The sequence below is a fragment of the Penicillium concentricum genome (assembly GCF_028827145.1).
Source record: "Penicillium concentricum strain IBT 3081 chromosome Unknown utg000003l_segment0_segment0, whole genome shotgun sequence".
Taxonomy (NCBI): domain Eukaryota; kingdom Fungi; phylum Ascomycota; class Eurotiomycetes; order Eurotiales; family Aspergillaceae; genus Penicillium; species Penicillium concentricum.
The window spans coordinates 2,568,298-2,593,499 of record NW_026622756.1 but is presented as its reverse complement, the minus strand read 5'-3'; the positions used below and the strand labels follow the sequence as shown (position 1 = coordinate 2,593,499).

At 47.6% G+C, this 25,202-nt stretch overlaps 9 protein-coding genes across 9 annotated transcripts; 6 read left to right on the top strand and 3 right to left on the bottom strand.

The window, feature by feature from the left end:
• Window positions 1-246: 246 nt before the first annotated feature.
• N7517_008819 (protein phosphatase regulator SHP1) lies at window positions 247-1,579 on the bottom strand (the record flags this gene model as incomplete). Its single annotated transcript, XM_056726548.1, has 3 exons — window positions 247-970; window positions 1,030-1,442; window positions 1,505-1,579. The coding sequence occupies 3 exons, from the start codon at window positions 1,577-1,579 to the stop codon at window positions 247-249; spliced, it is 1,212 nt and encodes a 403-aa protein (XP_056577399.1).
• Window positions 1,580-4,603: 3,024 nt separating this feature from the next.
• N7517_008818 (uncharacterized protein) lies at window positions 4,604-6,267 on the top strand (the record flags this gene model as incomplete). Its single annotated transcript, XM_056726547.1, has 5 exons — window positions 4,604-4,989; window positions 5,057-5,167; window positions 5,221-5,509; window positions 5,572-5,655; window positions 5,704-6,267. The coding sequence occupies 5 exons, from the start codon at window positions 4,604-4,606 to the stop codon at window positions 6,265-6,267; spliced, it is 1,434 nt and encodes a 477-aa protein (XP_056577398.1).
• Window positions 6,268-8,183: 1,916 nt separating this feature from the next.
• N7517_008817 (putative C6 transcription factor) lies at window positions 8,184-10,801 on the top strand (the record flags this gene model as incomplete). The annotated part of the gene is made up of 4 exons (XM_056726546.1): window positions 8,184-9,043; window positions 9,112-9,371; window positions 9,427-9,652; window positions 9,709-10,801. 4 exons carry the CDS (start codon window positions 8,184-8,186, stop codon window positions 10,799-10,801), a joined length of 2,439 nt encoding a protein of 812 aa, XP_056577397.1.
• A 1,271-nt stretch (window positions 10,802-12,072) lies between these two features.
• On the top strand, window positions 12,073-12,780 carry xanA (isonitrile hydratase-like protein xanA; the record flags this gene model as incomplete). The annotated part of the gene is made up of 1 exon (XM_056726545.1): window positions 12,073-12,780. One exon carries the CDS (start codon window positions 12,073-12,075, stop codon window positions 12,778-12,780), a length of 708 nt encoding a protein of 235 aa, XP_056577396.1.
• Window positions 12,781-13,939: 1,159 nt separating this feature from the next.
• Window positions 13,940-16,091, top strand: xanB (isocyanide synthase xanB; the record flags this gene model as incomplete). Its single annotated transcript, XM_056726544.1, has 2 exons — window positions 13,940-14,516; window positions 14,572-16,091. 2 exons carry the CDS (start codon window positions 13,940-13,942, stop codon window positions 16,089-16,091), a joined length of 2,097 nt encoding a protein of 698 aa, XP_056577395.1.
• A 561-nt stretch (window positions 16,092-16,652) lies between these two features.
• Window positions 16,653-17,720, bottom strand: xanC (transcription factor xanC; the record flags this gene model as incomplete). Its single annotated transcript, XM_056726543.1, has 3 exons — window positions 16,653-17,011; window positions 17,075-17,560; window positions 17,612-17,720. 3 exons carry the CDS (start codon window positions 17,718-17,720, stop codon window positions 16,653-16,655), a joined length of 954 nt encoding a protein of 317 aa, XP_056577394.1.
• Window positions 17,721-19,478: 1,758 nt separating this feature from the next.
• Window positions 19,479-20,115, top strand: N7517_008813 (DUF4149 domain-containing protein; the record flags this gene model as incomplete). The annotated part of the gene is made up of 3 exons (XM_056726542.1): window positions 19,479-19,565; window positions 19,621-19,891; window positions 19,952-20,115. 3 exons carry the CDS (start codon window positions 19,479-19,481, stop codon window positions 20,113-20,115), a joined length of 522 nt encoding a protein of 173 aa, XP_056577393.1.
• Window positions 20,116-21,189: 1,074 nt separating this feature from the next.
• xanG (cytochrome P450 monooxygenase xanG) lies at window positions 21,190-22,887 on the top strand (the record flags this gene model as incomplete). Its single annotated transcript, XM_056726541.1, is given in 4 exon segments — window positions 21,190-21,822; window positions 21,909-22,576; window positions 22,588-22,774; window positions 22,834-22,887. Coding segments are annotated over 4 exon segments (1,542 nt in total), but the record flags the coding sequence as incomplete, so codon positions are not given.
• Window positions 22,888-23,233: 346 nt separating this feature from the next.
• On the bottom strand, window positions 23,234-24,683 carry N7517_008811 (uncharacterized protein; the record flags this gene model as incomplete). The annotated part of the gene is made up of 2 exons (XM_056726540.1): window positions 23,234-23,676; window positions 23,732-24,683. The coding sequence occupies 2 exons, from the start codon at window positions 24,681-24,683 to the stop codon at window positions 23,234-23,236; spliced, it is 1,395 nt and encodes a 464-aa protein (XP_056577391.1).
• Window positions 24,684-25,202: the final 519 nt, after the last annotated feature.

Here is a 25,202-nt window from a genome sequence, read left to right as displayed (position 1 = left end):
TCGCCTTCTGACTAACGTTCGGTCTACAACAATCCACGACTTGGAACCTCGGAATATGAAAGGTTTGATTGGTCCTTTATTTTGAATTCGGAGCTTGTTTGGCGAGTTGCCATTGCTCTACGTAGCAAATATCAAGGTCTTTCGGTATCAGACATGTCATGTAACCCATAAAACCCCCTTGCTGGTATTCGCTTTTTGGAACCACTCCAAGGAAAGTCTCAAGACGAAAGAGAGTATTAGTGAATTTTACTGCCACTTCTGCACAATGACACCTCCACGTTTGAAATCGGGCATGTCGCCGAGAACGGCATCCCAATCCTTCAGTTCTGTGCTGGGGAAAGTCGTCATCAAGACCCACGCGCGGTTTGCGCCATCCGGGGTAGCAGCAGCGACGAATGTATAGACATCGCCAATTGTGGCGGTGGTATTAAACCGAGACGTTAACCGCGTGCCATCTCCTAGACGGATTTGTAGGGTAACCGTAGGTTGTGACTCGTCCACAGTGGGCTTCGGTGGCTCCTGGACAGATGATGTAGTCGTGGAGGACGAAGGTGTGGGGGCCTGGCTCCGTACACTGGGGGTCGGGCTACCGAGGCGCTGTCCAGAACCCGAGAAAGGCTTCCACTTAGGCTTGGGCTTAGTATACTTTTCTTCATGCTGCTTGAGTTCCACATCGACCTCCTGCCCGGGTTGAACATTCATGATAGACAGAGGAGCGCGGCCTTGGCGGATACCGTCCAGGATCTCTGCATTGCGGGGGTCGTCTGATCGAAACAGTTCACCGTCATCAACGGAAAACCCATCGGCCCAGAAATGAAGAGTTCGCTGAACACGCTGGGCACGCTGTTGAGTAGGTGCCGAGGGATTTTCAATAACCTGACTTGGCGCATCGTCACCGCCGAGTGTGCGGGCAGTGCCGGTGAAGTGTGATTCCCTTGGCTGGGGGTCGTCCGAAGGAGGAGGCTGCGCCCTGTTGAAGTTTGAATGTTAGTTAGGTTTATCAAACCCGGCAATATCTAAAGAACGTACTTGCGAGCCTTTTCGAGGATCTTCCTTTTCAAGTCATCCGGGTTCTGCACAGCTAGTCCAGACTTTTCACCACCTGTAAAGAAGTCATGGTCATGGTCGTCGGTGTCATTGCCATCGGACGAATCACCACCGCCACCACCTCCTCCCGAAGCAAAGTCTCCCATTGTCGCAAACTTCTTCTTAGGCGCAGTGTTTCGGGCGGATGATGAGGACTCAGCTGCCGCAGAGGATGAGGCTGGTACGGCACCTCCCCCGAGAGTTCTACCCCCCGAAGGAGCTCCAGAGCTACCTTCTGTGCCTGATTGTCCCCCGCCACTCGTGTTGCTATCTTGCAATGCTTCGTCCTGCTCCGCAAAGAACTCTGTGACGGCAGCTTCGATGTCCCACCCATTGGCAGCAAGATATTCCTGAGCCTAGAGAATCACGCAGTCAAAATCAGCGACCGTATTGCACATAATTTCAGCAAGAAGCTTACCTCTGAAGCCGGAGTTCCAGTCATAGCACAGAATTGAGACACAGCCTCATCGTGCTCCGCGGGGTTACGCTCCATGATTGGGCTTGGGTGGCGGGTTTCGGTGATCGAGGCTGGAAAAGGAGACCGATAGTGGAATTAAAAGTAGTTATGATAGCAAAAATAGGCGTTTGTCCAAGGTGGAGGGGAGCAAAACGATGTGAGTGTCAACAGAGCTGAGTTGGGTGACAGACCTAAACACTGGCAGCTACCTGGTACGTCACTCTCAATTGGTCAGCCGGGGCTGAGAATCTTCCGTTCCGCCTAGGGCCTCAGGCCAGTTACTTTCCCACCTTAGGCCACAAGATAACTATAACTATTCGGTAAGCGAGCCGCCCATGTAAGCCAGCCGCCCACCCAACCTAAAACGCGTCCATGAATTAGCACTTAGTTAGTTCAACCACCCACTATGCCACCAATTCGCTCTCAAAGCTCTCGAAATTCAACAGAGCAAGAGGGTAGGATTCTATTAGCTATTCAGGCTTTTAAGAATAAAGAAATATCATCAATTCGCGAAGTGGCGCGCCGTTTTAATATACCGCGTACAACTCTACGCGACCGCCTCTCCGGCCATACTAAACGAAGTATTACGCGCGCAAATTCACACAAATTGACACCAATTGAAGAGGAATCTCTTCAAAAATAGATTCTCTCTATGGATCTACGTGGAGCTGCCCCCCGTCCTTCTACCGTTCGAGAAATAGCGAACCTTCTCCTCGAACATCGCGGAACCACCCCGGTTATTTCGGTCGGCGAAAAATGGGTTTATAACTTTGTGAAACGACACCCTCTCCTCTCCTCCCGATTCTCGAGACGCTATAATTACGAACGTGCGAAGTGCGAAGACCCGAAGATCATTCAAGAGTGGTTTACACTTGTTCAAAATACCATCCTTCAATTTGGAATCGACCCCGATGACGTTTATAACTTTGATGAGACTAGTTTCGCAATAGGGCTAATCGCTACTGCGAAGGTGATAACAAGGAGCGAATTCTACGGTCGGCGCTCGCTTTTACAACCTAGAAATCGTGAATAGGTGACCGCGATCGAGTGTACGAATGCTTCGGGTTGGGCCCTCCCTCCGTGTATTATTTTTAAAGGCAAAGTCTTTATTGAATCATGGTTCGATGGTCTTCCGGATAACTAGCGATTTGAAGTTAGCCCGAACGGTTAGACCTCCGATGAAATTGGACTTCGCTAGCTTAAAAATCTCTTTATTCCTTCGACTTCTTCGCGTACGAAGGGGAGGTATCGGCTTCTAGTACTCGACGGTCACGGAAGCCATTTAACCCCGAAGTTCGATAAAATCTGCGAGGAAAATAACATTATACCAATCTATATACCTCCGCATTCCTCTCACCTTTTACAGCCTCTCGATATCGGCTGTTTTGCGGTGTTAAAACGCTCTTACGGTCGGATGGTTAAAATGAAAATGCGGAGTGGGATCAACTATATCGATAAACTTGACTTCCTCGAAGCATACCCCCTCGCACGAACTAAAGCCTTTAAATCGGAGACTATTAAAAATAGCTTCGGAGCAGCTGGTTTAGTCCCTTTTTCACCAGAGAGAGTGATCTCGAAGCTGAATATTCAGCTTCGAACCCCTACCCCCCTCCGAGTAGGGGTAGTGATTCAAGCCGAAATTTCACACCAAAAACACCCGCTACAGAGAAAGAACTACGTCGACAGGCTTCATCAATCAAAGCTTTACTTCGTACAAGATCTCGAAGTCCACCAAGCCCATCAGATCGTGCATTAAACCAGCTTATTAAAGGCTTCCGTCTCACAATGCAAGGTGCTATACTACTCGCGAAAGAAAATAAGGAATTACGCGCTACCAACGAGAAGCAGAAACAAAAACGGACTCGGTCGACTAGGCAGATAGCCCACGAAGGAGATCTCTCAGTTCAGGAGGTTCGTGAGCTACGTTCAGAGCCATTTGAGGCCCAAGTAGCGCGTATCAATACCTATCGTGAGCAGGTTTCAGAGGGTTTACAGCCAGCTACACGAGCCGGGCGAGCTTGTGGAATATGCAGATTGCCGGGGCATAGAAGAGAAACATGTCCAGATAGATAAATCATTTTAGTTGAATTAATTTAAGGGTGTTTTGGTTGAGATATACGCATTTAAATTCAATATGTTAGGTTGGGTGGGCGGCTGGCTTACATGGGCGGCTCGCTTACCGAATACGTTAACTAACTAACTATCATTCCATTCTGAAATTTGTTGCGAGGGCATCAACTGTCGAGTTCGATTTAATCGTGCATTTTCCACTCACTCGTCAGTGTGAGGAACTCTCCTTGACCTTGTGCCCCTTGTCTACAAGTACCACCACGACTTGAGCATTGGTAGAAAAACCGCCCTACCATATTAGTCTAAAGTAGCTTTGAGTCTCAACTATGATGATGTTTCCGATAATTGTCGTATCCTATACATTAAGGAAACTTTAGTAAATGATTGTTACTATCAATTCTTAGGCTTACTCTATGACCATGCGCTATAATGTATATTCTTAATATCATATCTTATAGTTCACGAGTTTTATTTGTCTTAGCAAAATGATCACGACTTACACCTAAAACAAGAACTGAATATTGGGAAAAGGCAAGGCCAGATTGCGATCAAGAGATATAGGTACAGCTTCGCTGATTCTAGTGTCATCTTTCTTTGTTTCATGCTGCGAAATTTATATTTTGAATGGTTTTCTTTGATATCCCCAACTAACCAAGTTCTGTCAAAGGCAAACCCGGAAATGAAGGCAATCGCTGTTTTAGTGCTACTCGGTCCATGTGTTTTTCTTTGTATAGCCTCTTGGCCCCTGAGGCGAAGCCTTTTGAAGGTCCGTCTTCTTCCTACATGTTATCATGTTTGCATTTTAGCTATAAGAAAAATCACCTTGTTCTCTCAATGTCCGCTGTTTGTCAAACAAAAATCAATTGTTGCTAAACATTGCCTAAAACCTAGGTATATAAGCCCGCTGTATTCAGTATGGGGTCTACTACTACGACAGTGATTAGGTCAAAGAGAAAGCACCGTCTGAAGGGAGAAAAGCCTACCAGAATCATGCCCGCCAGGAAGGCAAAATCAGTTTCAAAATCACCGACGGAATCCATGCTATCGCTGTCGACACCGCAGGGAACGAAACGCCGAAAGACATCGGACGAGACACCAAAGGCAAAGAAACGCAAAGTCATACAAGGACAGGCCAGTGAAGCAGAATCCGAGTATGTGCCATCTGCGAAAGATTTGATCAGCGACGTCCCAAGAGATGAAAATTTTACAATTGACATGTTACTTCCGGATCTCGCTACATCGTACGTGGGTCGATTCAAAACGCCCGTACCAGTACGGCCGGAAAGGAAGGCATGGCCACGACAATCTAGTCCCCTGATAGATCCTGACAAATTGCCTTCGGGCTGGAGCATGGCTGAGCGGGATCTAAGCCCACAGTGAGTTGACAACGCTGCTGTATATGCGTTTCACTCATTTGACCACATGCTAATTAATATGGCGCAGTGATCTCGATGCACAAATTGAAAGATGCCACGTGAGAATCAAAGAGAATATCATGCCTCACATCTTTGAACACAGACTAAAGGGATTGAAATTCTGGCAGGCCGGCCGAATGTAAGCTAAATTAATACTCTTAGCGGAGGAGTTGCTAATACAATGTCCCACAGTGCACTGCGCGAATCGGAACCTGGGAACCATAGCTTGGAGGTCCTCAAACGCTTGGAAATTCTGAGGAACATGGAAGTTGAACTACAAAGCTTGGATGACTTCAATCAGCTCCCTAATGTCCGGGCACTGCTGAAGGCCTACCGCGGAGGAACGCTTCATTGGAATCAAGAAATGGTCACTTATTGGTCCAAAGGTGTGCAATTGTGTGAGCCAAGGCCGTTCAATTGGGATGAATTTGAGGTTCTCAACGCGCACCATTCTGGTAGAACCGGATTTTGGATGGAAGGAGTGAGTTCTCCTCGAGGCCCGTTTAGATGAACAGTCACAATAACACAAAGACTCACAAGTAGCTACTTGGGCCCGGACCTTCATACTCACTGGCAGCCATTGGTTTAGGTGGACAACCCCCGCCTAATGGATTTTTTATTCGCACGGTATGCCCCCCAAAGATCCTTGCTTGGTCAAATCTGATGCTGTTTTAGTATATGATTGCCATTCGCGTCCCCGGCACGAGGTGGTACGCAGAGCTTGAGTTCATATATGACACTGGGGCATCCATCATGACACTATATGCGGGTGATCTTCAACATATTATGGGAAGATCGACTGGGGAACCCCAAGTCATGGGACTAAACACAGTAGAACTGGCCGATGGTAGACTACAGACTGGCCCAGTGGTTGAACTTGAAGTCACCATACTGGATACCGATGAAAGGCGGATGACAAAATGGGTCAGAGTGCAATGTCAGGTAGATCGAGGTTGGAGTAATGGATTGAACAGATTGGATGGCCCATGGCTACGGCAAATGCTATATACAGCGTCAGCCCCACGCGGCGAGGATGACATGCTGTGGATTGCGAATAGCTACCCTCAAATCATCGCTGCTTTACCTGATACAGGTGATACTCGAAGTGCTCCGACTCTGGTTCCCGCAAAACTGCCCTTGGATCCAGGTGGGCGACCCTTGCTGTGGCCTCGAGGACGTCCTGGACCTCAGGAACCCGCTCCACCCGTTCTGCGTCAAAAGATGCCCAGAGCTGCATAGGACAGAAGAACATTGTTATCTCAATGATCTCTCCTACTGCAGAACTACTATTTTGTTTTTATTTTAACCAGCCATAAGAATCAGAATAGCGTCTTACGTATTTACTTCTATAAACATGGGGATAATCCCCCAAGATGTCCTCTAATATTAATCCTGGCGTTGTGTGTCTCGATGACACAGAGCCATAGACCAAGTGTGTAACAACGTCAAACTAAGACATTTGCAGTTAGTATTTGAGGAACCGCTAGTAGGGTCTCCTCAACATAAATCCTTCACACCCAACTCAATTCATCCTGAAGTACTTTGGTGCCCCACTCAATCACTTGTCTTTTATAAGAGTTAAAGCCCAAGATCCCAAGGGGGACTTTAGCCATTCTAGAATGGCCCTAACAGACCAATAGTGCATCGGAGTATAGATTTCTGGTATTGGCGAAATAATCATGGTCATACTAAAAAGTTGTTCTTAGGTAACGTTTATTAACAAGCTAGAAATTTCCTGAAAAAGGCTACAAAAAATCGATGTATAACTTCTAACTCCACTGAACGTCTGCAAAACTCTGCCGGGTCCCCGCTAAATGCGGTAGAATATCCCGAGATCCTTCCAGACTATTTAGAATAGACCAATCATACTTTGTATACATACGAGTGGGATCCATAATAGTCGCTTACCTAGGTATAGTCTGCCGATCATATAAAAGAGTTCAATATAATTCCCTTACGCGGGAGAATGTGCCGTTCCACACGAGAAAACCTCGGAATTGAATACACGCCCTTACAATGGCTTGTATTATAAATTATATTCTCCATAGATGGCCAGTTTGCTGTTAGCAAAAGAGCCGATGGGACCATAGTCCTAAGTGGTCGCTATGCAGTGCGATACCAAATACCCTGTAGAGACTTGATCACTGGTTAAAGCATGGCAATAAAACGACTTAGCCTCCAACAGCTTTGACCACGGCCTTGAAGGGAACACCGGCGAAATCAACCGGCAAGGTTCGACCTGAGAGTGTGAATTCAACCAGTGTTTATGATATAATGGGCTTTAATTCGGGGTAAGCAATCCTACAAAACAGGGACAGTGTTAGTGGTTATGGAAATGACATATATGGGCGCTGGGTCCTACCGTGAAATCCAATAGCCCGTCAAGGCCAATCACAAAGGGTGAAGAGGCGGTTAATGTTTTGTCAATAGTAGTGGGAGTGGGGTATAGACCACAGCACGAGTAGAAGAAATGAGGCCGAGTCTATGGAGTACGCACTGTTCAGCTTGCACCTAATCAGCTAGCAATGTGCCTCGCAGTGAGAGCCACCTAGAGGGCTACTTCTATATTTTCAACCAGGAATCAAAGGATATAGTTATAGTAATTGCTGAACGTTAGCGAAGCACCCATATCATTATTAACTGACTAGTTACTTATAGTTAGTTCAACCAAAGACTATGTACGGTATCAGAAAAGCACTCCTTTTTCCTAGTAAATTTCAACAAGGAATATACAATCATTGTACCTTCTATTACCAAACATCTCTTGCCTTTACAAATTATGCCGAGGCTTGGAATGTTCCAAGCCCTGGAGGGTATACGATGCTGACGTAGGGTTTAATTCCGCATTTGGACGCCCCACGTCACGTGCTGCTGCAGCATTGCCCCGGCGCTTAATCCCAGCTTCCTTTAACAAAATCGCGTGCAATTTCAAATCGAGCTCTTATTGCCTAACATGCTGCTCTGCTTTAACTAATGAATTTATGGAACTCTACCTGTCGTCAATGTGTTGAAACCACAGTCAAACTCCTAAATCGCTCCGATCCTCCACTTCCATGCTGCCAATGACCGAATGAAACACTACTCTATAAGCCGACAACGACAACTTCGAGACCGAGTAAAGATATATTGCACCAAATACTTTTTTTTGAATCCGAATGACGTCGCCTTACCCAACATCAACTACATTCTCGCCGTCCGTTACCTCCGACATGGCTTCTACGCCCAACAGAGCGGTCTCCGATTTGCCGCAGGCCCAGGTAGACGCGATCATCCGCACAAAGCGCAAGGCCCGTGAGCCCAAAGCCTGCTATCCATGCCATGCGCGTAAAGTTAAATGCGATCGCAATCTGCCGTGCGACGGGTGTGTTAAGCGCGACCATGCAGACCTTTGCTCCTACGAACGCCCTTCCAAGAAACGATCGCAAGCCTTTCATGAGAGCGCTGCCCCTAGCGCGCCAACGGCACCCATACCCGAATATTCAACAGCATATGCGTACGATGACACGCCAGCAGAAGTGAAACATGAGCCAACCTTGAGCCGACCGAACATTCCTGCTGCAGGTGGTGGTGGTCGAGTTTCGATCGCCCGCGAGGAATGGGATAATGTGCGCAACAGATTGCAAGAAATGGAATCTACTATTTCATCCCTTCGAGTTGGGTTGGAGAGGGCGGAAGACGGCCTTCCAACCTCCCTGGACACCGGAAGCGTGCAGAGTCCCAATGCGAGTTCCCGTTCCAAGTGTGGCTCGCCGGAACGCGAGGGCATACACGCTGCGAATACTTTAGGCAAGGGCACTGTCCATTTGGGATCTCGCTCCGTTCTGGCTTATATTCTCAACAATCAGTCCGGGTCTGATCAGCTTCAAGCACTTTTGGAAGGAGGGATACTCCCCAAGCTTGGTCTGGACAATGAGTCTGCGACCTATCCATTTGTTGATCTATGGTCGTCCGATATGTCAACATTTGATATCACTGCTGTCTGCAGCGCCCTTCCCAGTGATCAACAATGCAGAGAGTGAGTAGTCTTTTTGAATTCAACTTTTGATTGAGATTGTCTGTGCTAACAAGGGGTTCTCGCTATAGGTTATTCTACTACTACAGGGACATTTCGGGGGCCATATATCCTGTCTTAGAGGACATCTTTGAGTTTGAGAACACTCTCGAGCTTCTTTTGGCGACACGAACCTCTATTGGTGGAGAATACCTGGCCGATGCAGACGCAGCGCAAAAGCCTTTCGGCGTGAGCATTGCGTACCTGGGACTACTGTTCGCTATCCTTGCCTCTGGATGTCAGTCATCCGACTATGGGAGCAAGGAAAGGGAATTGACCTCGCAGGTCTATGGTATGTGATTCACGCCAAGCATTTTATTGGAGTAGTTGGCTAACACCTCAAACAGTGTGCTGCTCCTATCAGTGCCTCCGCATGACAAATTTCCTCTCCCAGCCCACCATTGAGGCAATTCAAACCCTCCTTGTGATAGGAAACGTATTGTCATACAATATGAATCCCGGAATTTCTTACGTCTTGCTTGGCATGACTCTTCGCATGGGCCTGGCGCTCGGTCTCCACGTGGAGTCAAGTCGATTTTCGTCAGCTGAACGATATCGCCGACGACATGTCTGGTAAGATAATTATTTTTCTGTTCATAACCTAAAGTATGTGGCCCTGACATAAATAGGTGGTCCATGGCATGGCAAGACAGCCATTTTTCGCTCTCCTACGATCGGCCTTCCACCACTGCAGTGAGCCAACCAGATATCGCTTACAGAGATGGCTCAAAACCTGGTGATCTATCTTATTTTGAGACTCTGTCTCGAGTCATTTCGCTTGCACTAGAGGTTGTCCGCATTCGCATGCTGAGCCCACACGCGCAAATAAGCTTGGAAAGTATACAAGTCTATAAGGAACGCATCCAGAAGATCATGGTAGAGGCACAACCGTACCTGCGAGATGCAAGGAATTGTTCCACATCTACGCAACATCTGGAGCGAGTTGTATTGAAATTGCATTCTTCTTATTTCGCCTCTGAGCTCTGCCGGCCAGCGCTCAAACCAATGGCTGATATCAGTGAGGCCAGCGCAGCCAGCATGCGCGAAAATTGCGTGATGAATTTGATGACTACTGTTGAAGCTTACATTGAATTGCACAATATCAGCTCTCACGCAGCTCGGTCCTGGATCGCATTGCAGCGGGCGATCAGCTCCGCATTCCTGCTTGCTGTCATCGACGAGGCGAAAGCGGACCCAAATGTGTGGAATCTTCTCCATTCACTCGAAGGCATCATTGCCCAGAGAGCAAGCACGGAGAGAGCCTATGATTCCAATGAGTCTCCCAATGTGGCCAATATGACCTCGCCGCCACAAACCCTCGGCACTTACGACCCTATCACGGGCACCACGAACCCCCCAGGCCCCATCGCTCCAGTGGTAGATCCAACTTCTCCGGCTGTGATACCCCCTGATACACAAACGCAATGGGCAAAGTCCCTCGCGAAAACGCATCGTGCTTTGCAGAAGCTTCTTGCCGCGTTCGGGAATCCAAATGCGCGCCCCTCAATGGGACGTAATGGTACGCCCGTGTACCCCACTCATCCTAACCTCAACCCGACTTCCGCTTCCATGGGAACACTTGCTCCTGTGGCGGCAAACATGACCCCTAGCGTTGGTTCTCTTCCACCTCCTACACCAGAAAGCTCTGGTAGTGGTGAATGGTCAATGCCCAATATACTGGATCGTGCAGCAGAGTATATTCATCCACCCCTGTGGGGCTAGCGATTGGGGGCGACCCCTGGAAAAGCGTCTAATTTCTACTTGTTTTTTTTTTCTTCAGCGTGGCGCTGGAGTCTCTTTTCGGTCCATCTCATGATTGTCGTTATTTTTGAACCTTATGCCCTTAAATTTGTTGAAGGGGAGGCTTTTTTTAGGAGCTGAATGGACTCTTCAGTGTGATATGCGCCATTGGACATTTAGTATATGCATACTTTTATAGAATCTTTCACAGTATCGCAATGCTTCCACCCTAATATGCTAGCTGTAGCTTTCCGACGCACTCGCAAATGCAAACCCGGAGCCTACTCTCCAGCTAGAGCAGCCTTGCGAACCACATGACTCGACCAGAATTTGAGACATGGAGGCGACATGACAACTAGGTGAATCCTCCCACGGAATACGGTCCGTGCATTCAGCTCCATTCCCCACTGTCTGGATAGCGGGGAGTCGGAGTGTCCACATCCCCGGAGACCCGGGGAATCTAATGACTAATATTAGCCCTAAGTCGACGAGATCGGGACTTCTGTTTTTGCCTCTAAAGGTAATTATAGATGACTCTGACACACTGGCTTCGTGACTGTTGCAAGACTATGGCAGTTGCAATACTCATTCTGCAGAGTCATTGCGTCGTGCAGGGGGCTGTCGTTCCGGAACCTATGTATACAGCAAGACCAGTTGAAGATATAACCAGAAGACTAGAATATATTTCAGGTCAATTAAGAGTGAGACTAATATCAAGAGCATCTGAGAAGGTACGAACTGCAGTCTCTCTGAATGGACTGTTAGTGGCCTCAGGCAGCTATTTACCTAGAGATATATCGAGAGCACAGATTATATCTCTCTCCTCAACTATTCATGATTCCATCCCAATGGACTTTTTTAAAACTCCTATCATTTTACATCTTATCTCTCTGGGCCACCCATGCGATTATTCAAGGTGAGACATTTACATCCCCGGACACCTTGCTCTAACATCCGAGACAGCTTAATTTTTAAGCGCACTACCGATGGCCCATGCTATTGGACACCTTGCGAGAATCCCCAACCGTCGAATCGGTGAATGCGGAGAGCAGGGTCGTACAAAGTCGGCCAGTTATTTGCACCGGAGTCAGCAGAGTCAGAAATCCTCCGAGGTAGAATTCACCTCTTTCTAATCTCTTTCAAGCGAAACCCAAAATCTCTAGGAATATCACTGCTATTGTTTATTCCACCCACGCTTCCACTACTCCAACCTCGGTACATCTTGCTAGACTTGATCGCAATTTGTCGGAATTATGTCTTCTGAATCCCCCAACAAGTACTACAAAGTCGCGGTTCTTCTGTTTCCAGGCGCAGACATCCTCGACTTTGCAGGCCCAATCGAAGTCTTATCCCATGTCTCGCACAACCGAAACCCAGAAAACCCCGACAGAATGTTCGAGATCAAAACTGTCGCTTGCAGCCCTGCGGTTCGTGCTGCAAGTTCACTCACCGTTCATGCAGACCTGCTTTTGCCAGATGCGGTTGATCATATTTCGGAGTTTCATATCCTGGTCATCCCAGGTGGTCCCCCGCCTGTTTTACAGCCATTAATGGAAAAAAACGCACCAGAGCTTAATTTGATTCGCAAATTTGCAGCCCTTCCTGCAGATACCTCCTCAGGCCCCAGAATATTGCTGTCGGTTTGTACCGGCTCCTTTCTGCTCGGTGCCGCAGGTTTACTCGGTGGAATGACTGTGACAACCCACCACCATGCGCTTGACAGACTTCGGGGTATCTGTGCTCAGTCCAATCCTCTGGATGAGTCTGCCACAACTGTATTGCACAAGCGATATCTTGATGCAGGTCTCTTGAAAGGACGCGGTGTTCGACTTCTCACAGCGGGAGGCGTAAGCTCAGGCTTAGACGCCACATGCTACCTTGTTAGTCAATTGACAACACATGACATGGCGGCATTTATCGCTCGACTTATGGAGTATGATTGGCGTGAGATGAAAGAGTGAGCTGGCATGGCGGATGATTATCAAGATGTCATTAATCTATATGGCCAAGCACTAGCGTGGAATCGAATTTGAACACAGCATAGGTATCACGTCTCACAACACGTGTGTTCGACCCTGTCCAATTAGGCAATATACGCTTTTCTGTACTATTCCCAGCTCAGGTTGTAAACCCAATGTATATGTCACGGGTAGAATTTCCACAAATAAACATTCCTTGGTGGTTCTTCCTTGGGGAAACTTGGACTCCATCTTACTACTAGGCTCATTATCTTACATATTGCATATACTCTCACGATTCATCAGCGGCTGGAATTTTGTGCTGAAATCCTTCTCATTGCCACCACCTTGTGGATCAGACCGAGTTTGCTGCTCAGCTTTGGCCGATACAAGTCACAAAGGTTACATGTGTCTTGAATCTACATAGGATTGCCCGAATAGGTTTGTCGTCATTAACTACCATTGGTAGTGGGCTGCCGGGGATCCCGAGACCAACCTTGAAAGCGTAGCTTCCTTGACACATATAGGCTCCAAGCATTCGGCTTGTGCAATGGATCTGGAACCTGGATGCATCCCTAGTCATCAAACTTATTGGATAATGGAGGCCATGCTCATTTACTCTGGAAATATCCCTCAAGTCACCTCATTCTTCTGTTCTACACCAGCTTTGCTGACATCAATGAAAGGATAAGTGAAGCTTTCTGAGCTTAAGCTTCTCGGACTCGGCCGGGCATAATTCAACCTCAAGCCTTTTACTAACTTGGTAAAGGTTCCTTGACAAATTCCCTCCACGCTGACCACATTTATGGGAATAGAGTAGGAAACCATGCCCTCAAGTTGTACAGAGTGATGGCTATTCATGCCTGGGATGCCCTAGGTTGAACCTAAGACTTGCCATCTTAGTCCGCATCAGGAGTTACAGTCATCGGAACGAGGGATGAAGTTTCCAAATTTCCTGTCACCAAGATCAGTGTTCTGGCCGATGCTAGTTATATAGCACCATCTGGTTCTGGATCAAACTACACATCTTGTCTATTTCCTCAGGACTCAAGTGAGACCAATACATACTTGCCAATCAAGCTTTTCTCTCATATCTTTGGGTAGAACAGTGACTGGACCAGAGTATCTCCCTTGGGGAACATACATTCCACTTCAAGTCACGATGGTCGCCTTGGCACCGGGTGCGGACATTGTTCCCACTACATACCACCCCCTCGCCGAGAATGAAATCGGTCCCTTCAAGAATGGAATGCCCAATAAGAAAGTCAATATGGAGACTGTGGAGTTGGAGATCATGTCTTCCGAATATGACAGCGCCGATCCGGTGGCTATTACCTCAAACGGCGATGGTCCCAACCAACACGAACAAAAAGTGCTCGACGGACCCATCGCCTCTGAGATCTCAAATGGCTCTGGAAATGAAGTGATGGCTATGGATGTATTGAAAATTATCGAAAGTTATGGTGTTGACTTTGAGAAGTCGGGTATTTCCTGGAAGGGTTTTGAGTCGTTTGTTCCAGTTGTCCTGGACCAAATTGACAAACAAGAGCCAATCCGCATGATATTACCCGCATTTCCTTTCAAATCACCCAATGCAAGCAGTAAAGTGCTGGGCACTATGCCCGACTTTGGTGAAGAATTGGCCTTGGCTCATTTGAATGGACTTTGCCAAAACATCGGTGAAGTATACGCCCCTGGTGCCGATGTGTATATCAGCTCGGATGGACTTGTATACAATGGTAAAGAAATGATCAAGACGTACATTCACAAATATTCAATACTAACATCGGCTAGATATCCTGGGCGTTCCCGATGAAACCGTTTGGGACTATGGAGAGACCCTTCGAAAAATGGCCATCGACAAAGAGCTCCATCATGTCAAATTCATTCGCCTTTTCGAACTTCTCGAGCATCCATGGTTCCAATCCTCAACTCCAGAGGCTGCAAAGGCATTCTATCTAGCTCACGCTAGTTGTCTCCGCCGAGAATTGATGTACACCTTTGCTGATCCGAACTTCGACGCGACGGAGGCTATCAAAACCGACAATGATACATGCCTGACATATCGCGGTTACATCAAGTTCCTCACCAAGGATCTAGCACATCAGGAGACAAAAACCATGTCAAAACGCGCTCGACAAGCACAGATTGCCGATACGGCAAGGCAAATGATCATTCGCGGCAAAATGTTCGCGGCGGCCATCAAAGCCAATCGCAAAGACTACGTCCGACTGTCCATCCACGAGTCCGCGGGCGAGAAGAAACTTTCTATCTCGCTTGTTCCACAGATCCGAGGTACACTGGGGTATACACCCTGGCACTCTTCTGTGGCAGTCGGACTGGATGGTTCATATCGTACGGTCCATGCCGAAGACGTCCGTGACACGCACGACCTCATTTATAAGAACGGAAAGCCATATTTATTCCGCGAAAAGTCAAGTCTCTTCGACTGGACCGAGGACGGCTTATCTGTCAAATTCGAGCACCTCTATCCCTGCGGACTCATCATCCGCCCTACTGACATCGACAATGTCAATCCACCGCCGTCGATCCGCTCCATCCCCATGAAAAAGGTCCGCCAGCTGTCGAATGGCATGTCACCCATTGTAATACGTGGATTCTGCGAGACTCTAGAGGAAGATCTCTATGTCAAGAAGGGAGAAGAGCTAGGCACTATTCTCACATGGAGCTTCGGCATAATCCAAAAGGTACGGGACAACGGGCGCTCTGACAAGATGGGCAACAATGTGACTTCGAATGAGGCTATGCCAATGCATTTCGATGGGATGTTCAAGTTTGACGAGATCACAGACCCAGAAACGGGAGAGAAGAAGAAAGTCCAGCACCCACCGGGTTATCAGTTCTTCACTTGTCCTGCCACTGCGCCAAAGGGCAATGGTTACACCTTGTTTGCAAGTTCCAAGCTGTTTTTCCGATATCTGCCTCTCCCGTGGTCTGCTGAGCGTCTTGTAAAGGTTACCTGGGCTATGGATAACGATGGGTTCTGGGATGCGAAACTCAAGAATCTACCCTTGATCGTGAAACATCCTACCTCCGGGCTGCCGTGCCTACGCTGGCATCAGCCTTGGGATTCAACCAAGACCAAATTCTCGACCTGTGATGTTTCAATTGAGAATGACGATAATGATCTGGTCAAGGTTGTGGACCGCATCACATATGACTATAGAGTTTGTCTGCGCTTTGCTTGGGAGAAGGGTGATTTGCTGATTAGTGATAACTTTGCCATGCTGCATACTCGCACTGGATATATCAGTGACTGTGATCGAGAACTGTGGCGAATTCACTGCGACTGAGAGGCTTATGGGTCTTGGCTTTTGATGTGTTTCTTTCTGTCATTCGTTTCTGTCTGCGCTTGGTCACTCGTTTTCATACTCGCATATTTGGCTTATGTTTGAGAATTTGCCAAGTATTGAAGCAATTACACAAGTCTTCAATGCAATATCCAATAGATTCCACTGGTATCTCCGAATATCTTCCATGCCTGGTCAGTCGTACTTGTAAACTTTGATTCTTCCCTTTTGTTCTTTTGCTCAATCTCTAAATCTGCCCGTGAAGCATATCGCTTGTGTTTAATAGTTTCACATTTTACCTTATGCTCGTTGGGTGTCTTCCGATTCAATCTATGCCGCAAGTATCCCCATTTCTACAGTCAACCCAGTAGTTTCTCTCTTCTCGCTCTCTATTATCTAAGATTCGCTCTATCAAAATACAGTCTCGATGAAACCCATAAGTATTGTTCTCTAGGTAGTATAAACCATGATATATGCACAATTTATCCATACCCACTCTTTGTATATATCCCACTCTCGGCCCCTGCCCTATCATCTCTATCTTTGTACACTACTACAACACACTCACAGCATCCTAATAGGAAAAGCTCCCCTCTGGGGCACTGGATTCGCCACCTTATGCAAAGGACACGATTGCGCATATAAGCCCCCGCCCATCCATAGCATTGAAGTGGACTGCGCAGGAGGCACAGAGTGGATATTGTGAGGATAGCACGGACAGCTCATATTTTGTGAGTTAAGCTGCTGTACTGCAGGACCATGATCCGACCCGTTATGACCAGAACCAGCACCATAGGGAGAGGTCGGTGACGGGAACGAAGGTATGGAAGCCGATGCCGGTGACTCTGGAGGAACCAGAACGATCACTTTGTATTCGGGAGACATGGTGTTGATGACCTGGATGATTTGAGGCAATGCAGCTTCTGCTCTTTGTCAGTTATTTTGTTCACCCGATAATTTACATACCGTGTAGCTGGAGTACTAACCAGTCGCAACGTAGTACAGCGGCTGATTGGGCGCTGATGTAGACAAGGAGTCTGGTATCACGGTCTCTGGGGTTCCTATCATTTCTCGGTATGTCTCGCCGCCGATACCAGAGTTTGACGGTGACATGCTGTGGTTTTGTTGAGATGGAGCGCTCGTGATAGGAGATATCGGACTTGTTTCACTGACTCCAGTAAATTGGGAGAGGTCGGCCGGATACCCATTTTGTGGGAATGTATTGAAGTCGTTTGGCCACGAGTGCGAGAATAGGGGGTATGACGGCATGAATGAAGAACACTGGTCTGGGATTAGAGGGGAGACATCTCGCAAGGTAAACCCGAGTTCGTTCTCTGAGGAAGCCGAGTGCGACCTTGGAAAAAGTGAAGGATTATACGCCTGGTCCCATCCGTTGAGAGAAGCTGCCGCTCTGAGTTCGTTGGCGATGACGCGCTCTTGAAGCTTTGCAATGCGCTCTCTAATCTTGCGACCTGGGTTATGTCAGTTCCAAACCTATCTTCTCGGTTAGGGCAATATCTTACGGTGGTTTCTTTGAGAAAGGCGGTTCTGCAATCTCCTTCTTTCCAACGGATCTTGTGTTTGGCTGAGGATATCCTCGTCCTTAGGACTAGACTGATCTTCCATCTTCATCTTGCAAAGGTTTGTTGTGTTATAGCTTTGACAAATATTATCTTGTTCGAGGATATTGCATATCTCATATAAATTTCTGCAGATGTTTCGAGCGATGTTCAGCACAAGAACTCAGAACCAAAACTGAACCATCGCCGTCAGCCTCTCTTTGCTTTATACAGGCCGTGCGCCCACGAGGGAAAATCACGCCTGATCTCACTGTGTCACTCAGCCTGTACAACGGATGTTCGGTGATCAGCAATCTGATTTGAAAGCCATGATTCAACCTCCGCCTTTTCAGCCGCGTTATGCCGTTCTGGACACATCAAACTACCTGCCTTTCTCAGCTAGTCAACTCTTCTACAGGGCCCTTGTGCAGAGTTGGGTATTCTGGGAGAAGGTTTCAGGATGGTTGTACGAGGTGGTGTAATCAGAGGCTATTCCCGGCCTGGACGTGTGCATGGACATGGCGCCGCCCTGGATTCTCTCATTCCTTTCCAACAGCCTGGGATTCGGCAAACTCGATGAAACCCTCCGCTCTGATCCACCTTGGCTCATGGACTCGTGTATCTGAGCCCGCTACCCTTGTTTTAGACCCCTTGGCATGGCAAGACCGTGTTACCTTTCCCCCCAGTAACCTACTTGGCCCCGGTACTTTGGATTCTTATCCCCGCCTACTTATACTTCAAGTCACATGTGGCGTCGAGGTATCTTGTAGGCTCGGGCATGTCCGAATTCAGCCGTTATCCTACTTGATTACACGGACCACACGTGGCAAGTGCAATATTGATGTTGTGTTCAAGCTGAGAAGAAACCAGACAATTTCCTATTGGATTTCATTGATCTCCAGACTGCTCATAAACAGTTTACCGCAAGACAGGGAGGCCAGGGCTGTGGTGAGAGGCTGGTACAGCTAGTACAACTTGACCCAATGTGAAGTCTAAAAATAAGACACGTCGTTCCTTGGCCCTTTGATCCCGCAAGAACGAGCTCACGCTGAATATCCTCCGGGGGGTTGAACTAAACCGCCAGTTATCTTATAGAAGCTCTTACTCTGGGTTTTGGAGACGTTACATTACCTTCTGAATTGGTTGAATAGTCCGAGATATGGCGCTAAACACCTCACGAAGTAGTCATCTACGCAATGGCGTCATGGATGGCACAGAATGGACACAGAATTGACACTCAGGCCAAGTCCCGTCGGTCCAACAGTACAGAGTCTCAACGGACTTCCTTCGTGGACTTAGGGCACTGCCATGTGCCTACGTGACCGCTCATCCGTCCTCCCGGGATAGATGCATGTGAGATCCAGCCGTAGGGACTCGCGGAAGATCCGGTTTTGTTTGTCGCTGGATTGGATTCTGGAACAAAACTCTCTTTGTGTAACTGCGTGATGCAGATGAATTATCCCGCAAGTGACTTGATGCCTGGATTATGGTAGGAGATAGAAAAATATCTTTTGAGCCCATCCAGTATAATATGAAGCAACTGAGCATAGAGTATTTGTATTATAGTATATAAAATCAGCTAATATCGACATGATGTGACTACAACCAATCAAGTTGCGTGAGCCAACAAGTATCTAAGTGTATCTTGGCTGCAACTGCAACTTATTAAAACTAACGTCCATCAGCCTTGACTTGGTCGACATCTCAACTAAGCCGCCAAGCCCAACTTTAGGCATAGGCCGTGCCACCCCAACTACTCTCACTGTCTTCTCTTCTAATTTCTCAGTCACAGCAACTCTTATTCTTTCAGAACGTGACAGAGAGTGACAGAATGGACTCTTTTCTCAAAACAGTGGGCAACCTCCTCCCATATCACCTTCTCTCCTATGGCGCTCTCCTCGGAACAGAGCTCTATCAGGTACGTCCCTTGTCTCTCAAAAAAGGCAAGCGGTCTCGTGACTAACCACATACAGAGCTTCATCAATACGAAAATATGCTACCAAGTATTACCAATGAAGGAGTTCATCGTCCTCCAAAAGCGCCTCTTCCCAATCTACTTCGGAACGCAAGTCGGACTCACCGCGCTGACGGTAGCCACACACCCACCATACAGCATCTTTTCACTCGTTCAGAATCCATGGAGTGTAGCTCCTCTTGCTATCGCTGGATTGACTGGATGTCTGAATTGGTTCGTCTACGGGCCTCGGACGACCACTGCGATGTTGGTCAGAAGGGCTCTACAAGGTGAGTTTATCTTGATACGTCTCATTTTAATTACACGTCTAATACTCATTTTACCTACAGAAAGTGAGAGCACTGATGCTGACTCCGATGGGTCAAAGGTGCATCAGGCTAACCGGAACTTCGCGAGAAATCATGCAATGGCTATCCATTTGAATGCTATTGCCATGATAGCCACTGTATTTTACGGGTTTTTGCTGTCTGCTACGCTTCTAGCAGGAGTCTAGATCACGCCTACACTACAGGATCTTGGTGCATGTGCGACTGTAGTCGCAGGGTTAATAATGAATTGTTCATATCAGATTTCTTTTCAACTACACTTGATATTATTTTGCCTTTAGCATACATCTCAACTCTATATTGGAAACAAACCTCTGGTCTCTATCTGAGAAAGGACGTGATTCCCTTTGAGTAATATCATACTACCTAAAGGTTCATTCTAGGTGGTACATTCCGAATAGATATAATATAGAAGTAAGCTATCGAGTACCTGTATCTTCTATGACAAGGGGTCTCTTTCCAAAATGCCAAGTAGATTTGTGATGACTTATTTACCAATCGAGGCCGCGTAAGAAAGCAATTAAATCGAAGCTGTCATCATCTGAGCGAACTGGAACCTCTGCATATGAAGTATTCCATACAAAAGCAGACCGTTTTGGGGGTTTTTATAGCCAGCTTCGGGTCTAACAGAAAAAGCACCACAGAAGCACTATATCAAGACCAAGAGTAGGTAGTCTAAAACCATCAGTAGCTATGGAACAAGAGTTGATATAAAGGATTCCGTCGCCCGGAGGTAAACTTGCAGAGATCAAGTGTCACTCCAATTTGGAGTGAGGACATAATTCCTAATGAGGAATCGCCTAGTCAATGCGAACTCGGCCACATGCCCACATCCTTAAGTTTCCTCCCAACGCCACATCCTATAACCTCCGTTTTGAGGGGATTTCACCACTATTGATGGCATTGCAACCGAGTTACCTTGTAGACAATAGTAGGTTCTACTGGGTTCAGGCGACAAGAGAACATCAAGGAAGAAGATTATAGCACATTTTTACGCTTGGCACGTTGCAATATATATCTCTTACCACACAGAAACACAAGCCACGTATTTCAACCCCAATATACCAAATTCTACTCCAGAACCAACGCCACCTAGCAGTAAACCCCAGTAGAAATGTGACCAAAGAAAGTCACGGTGGACAGTGTGTCATCCGTACTAGCGTTTTGACTTCCGCTGACAGCAGTTGCATCAATTAGGGCACAGAGCACCAAACATAGACACCAAGATACGTTATATAGTACCATCAAGACAATACCATATCCCATCCCAATCCTTCCAAACCCATCGTCAAAATGACAATCCTCTCCACCCTCCTAACCCTCCTCCTCCCCCCATCCTCTTCCTAACCTGGTACCTCCACATCCCCCGAACCCTCCCGAACCTCCCTCGAATCCCAATATACGTCTCAATCCTTGGCCTCTGGTCCTCAATGGGCCAAGATGAGATATACGAACGCTGGTTCCGAACACCCCTAGAGAAACACGGTGCCGTGTTAGTCTGGTTCGGCGGACGATGGAGTATCCTCGTTTCAAGACCGGATTGGTTAACCGATATGTTCCGTAATGAACAGCTATACGCGAAAGCAGGGAGTCAGATTAAGATCCCGCATGCTGTTATTGCGACGCTTGTGGGTGATAATATTATCAATGCGCATGGGGAGAATTGGAGACTTTATACAGGGATCATGAAGGCGGGATTGCAGAAGAAGGCTTTTGAGACGAGTTCTTTGTTGAAACAGTCGAGGAAGTTGGTTGATGTTTTGATTGAGTTGCAGAAGGGTACTGGGATTGATAGAGGGATTTTGGTTAATGATGATGTACAGAAATGGGCTGTGGATGTTATGGGAGAGAACTTTTTGGATTTGGAGTTTAAGGTATCAATATCTACCTCGTCCTCTTTGCAACGAATATCCAATTTTCAATACTTGTACAGCTGAAACTTGAACTAACCATCTGTCAGAGCCTGGGCCAACCAAACGGCACCGTCCGAATCGAATCCCTCCAATCCATCATCAAAGCAACCCTCTTCAAACCAATGTACTTCAGTTTCCCAGATCTCGACCATTTCCCCTGGCTCCTCCCATCCCGCAAACGTGCCTACAACATAATGCACGAATTCGACAACCGTCTCTACGAAAAGATAATGACAATGCTCCACAAGCGCAATGAAACCAAACTAACCACCGAAGAAATGGTCTCACACATGCTAGGCAAAGCCTACAAATCCGGTCTCATAACCGAGAAACAATTCCGAGACAATCTAAAAATAACCTTCCTGACCGCGCACGAAAACGCCCAACAACTCGTAACCTCAATGTTCTGGCAACTGGGCACAAGAATCGACATCCAGGATCGACTACGGGCTGAGATACTTGAAACCGCAAAGACACATCCGAATCCATCACAGGAAATCATCAATAGTCTCCCGTACCTCACAGCTGTGGTATTGGAACTACTTCGTCTTTTCCCGCCTGTTTGTCAGCTGATTAACCGTGTTGCATTGCAGCCTGCGATGTTGGGTGGTGAACTTCCTATTGCGAGGGGGACGTTTGTGGGATGGAATGCGTGGGCGGTGCATAGTAATCCTGCTGTATGGGGTGATGATGCGCGAGAGTTCCGGGCTGAGAGGTGGGGGAAAGTGTTGAGGAGATGCAGGGGAGGTTTCGGAGGGAGACTGTTAAGGGGACTTATATTCCGTTTAATGCCCATAAGCGGAAGTGTCTTGGGCAGGGGTTTGCGTTGTTGCAGGTAAAGATTTTGTTGTTTGTTTTACTTGGAAGGGTTAGTTGGGTTGTTGATCCTGGGTATCGGTTGAAGATGACGCCGGTATGTTTTTCAGTCCCTGGTTCTGTTTCTGGGTATTGAGTATGTGCTGATTTGAACAGGGTGGGATTCTGGCGCCGCTGGGTTGTCGGGTTCTTTTGACCGAGCTGAAGTGAATGAAGAGACTGGTTCAGAGTTAAGGATCGAGGTGCAAATGGCTGATCTCGCGAGTATCAGATGGGTTAGTAACAATATGGCCGGAATGAGTGTATACGAGGAGAAGATAGAGAAACACTCTATAATGAAAGGAGGATTGTCAGAATGAAATACGATCAAACGACCGCTAAATTGTCCGTTCAATTGCCTAAGATAATCGCTCTCGTGGTATCACATGGGGGAAAGTCGACCCCGAAACGCCTTCAAAAAAATCACCGGACGCATCTATCCTGGTCTCGTCCCAAGACATCAGGTATTAACACATTATTGTAGGTTGTATGTAGTCTGCCGTATCCTGGTTGCGTATCATAATATGGCCTGCCATTGTTCAGTGACAGCAGCATCGAATTCGTACATTTTCACGCTCTCCAGAAGGACAAACGATTCGTATCGAAGGCCTCGTTCGCGTTCCTCCCTTTTGGACCACTGCTCGACGGTGCCGTTCCACACATTGGCGTAGCCATCGAACAGAGACCGCCAGTAGCAGGCTTCAGCGGCGGGGGTGAGATATCGCTCACGGAAGGTCGTAACGCTGTTGTTGGCGATGCGCTGCGCGACTTCGGTGTTGGCGACCAGGGGTTCCATCTTTTCAGATAAGTCGCTGAAGTCGCGCTCGACCTCAACGTAGTTTTGATTAGGACCATCTGCCACTAGGAGATAGTGGTGATGCTGGATGAATTGAAGTTTGTGTGCGACAATGACGGAATTACAGGCCTGTCGGTATTTTAAGGAAGCCGAATAAGAGCGACCTAAATAGTGTCAGCTGGTGGCCCATGTCCCATACAAAATAAAAATTGAACTCACCTTCAACATGCGCAATAAACATGTAATGGCAATGATCTTCCATCCTGAGCACGTTGGAACCAGTATGCCAATCAACCTGCTTGACATCGCCCCACGATTTGTCTCTAGCGGCCTCCATCAACGCGCGTCGCAATTTTGGCGCAAAACTGGGCTTGCCCCGCCAGACCAACTGAGGCGTTTTCTGAGACCAGGGAATATCCATTCGCTTGATTCGTTCCACCACCTGGTCATACGGCCCCATGTAATTATCGCGGTTATCCCAAGCCCAGAAACTGAAATCTGGCATGAGCCAAACCCCTTGTTCAGTGGGCGTGCGCGAAAAGACCCAAACCGGCCATTCAGAGTTGGTCACATCGTCGACCTTATCTTCCACCGAGAAAACAAATTCAATATCACGTCTGAAAGCTTGTCTCGGGTCGGCGGCCAGCGCACGATGGATTGAGCTTAACGTCCCCAGAATTTTGCGTCGATGGTCCTCGCCCTTAGATCTCGCCGTGACCACATATAATTGACCACTGGAGATGAAAGCGCGCGCCATACCATGTTGGATTGTGATCGCATCGAGTTCGGCCGACGATAAGCGACCGTGCGAAGACCAGAATTTGCCTCCACGCGCGATATCCTCGAATAGACCGGGGAAGGCAGCTTTGCACTGGCTGTCGCTAAGGGCTTCATTGCGACCGTCGCGAGCGTATTCAAAGGACCAAGCGGGGGATAATTCTTCTTGAAAGGCCGGTTCGGGACAGGTGAGGCATGTCGAGCATTGGAAGGTGGTAGATGATTCGCATGCGCAGTGTCCGGCGGGGATTAACTGAGTGAGCATGGGGTGGATGTATTCTCTGTCGGAGTTCATGCCAAACCAAATCACCATGACGACGCTGAAGCTAAATGCGGTTATGACGCACAGCAGCGACAAGCCGCGGCGCGGACGGATAGGAAATGAGGCTGTCATGGTGTACATGCAGACTGGCACGGCATGATCTGGGAGTGATCTGGGAGTGATCTGGGAGTGATCTGGGATTATCTAAGTGTATAGAGTATCTGTCTTAAAAGAATGAAAAGGACCTGGAAAGGAAAGAGAGAAGGGGCGCCGATCAAGGTAGCCCTGAAACAACCCCGGAAGAGGCAATGATGGGCGACTTTGGATGATCGCCCCCTAAGCCCCCAAATACCAACGGATTGGCAAGCCTCAGCCTGGCCCCAGTGGGGGGAGCGGCGTCATCGTTTTTCTTTTGGTTTCTGACATTTTAAAGATGTTCTTTTTTGATTGGGTTGACATCATTAGATTGGTTGGACAGGAATAATGCTCCGATATATACACACAGAGAGAGAGAGAGAGAGAGAGAGAGAGAGAGAGAGATGAAAAAGAGTAGAAAAATAGTATTGAGGTCGAAAAAGAAAACAAAAGAGACCAATGCCAAGACTACAAGCGTGAACCCTCTTTTTTCCTGGCTTGGGTGGCTTGGGGCTC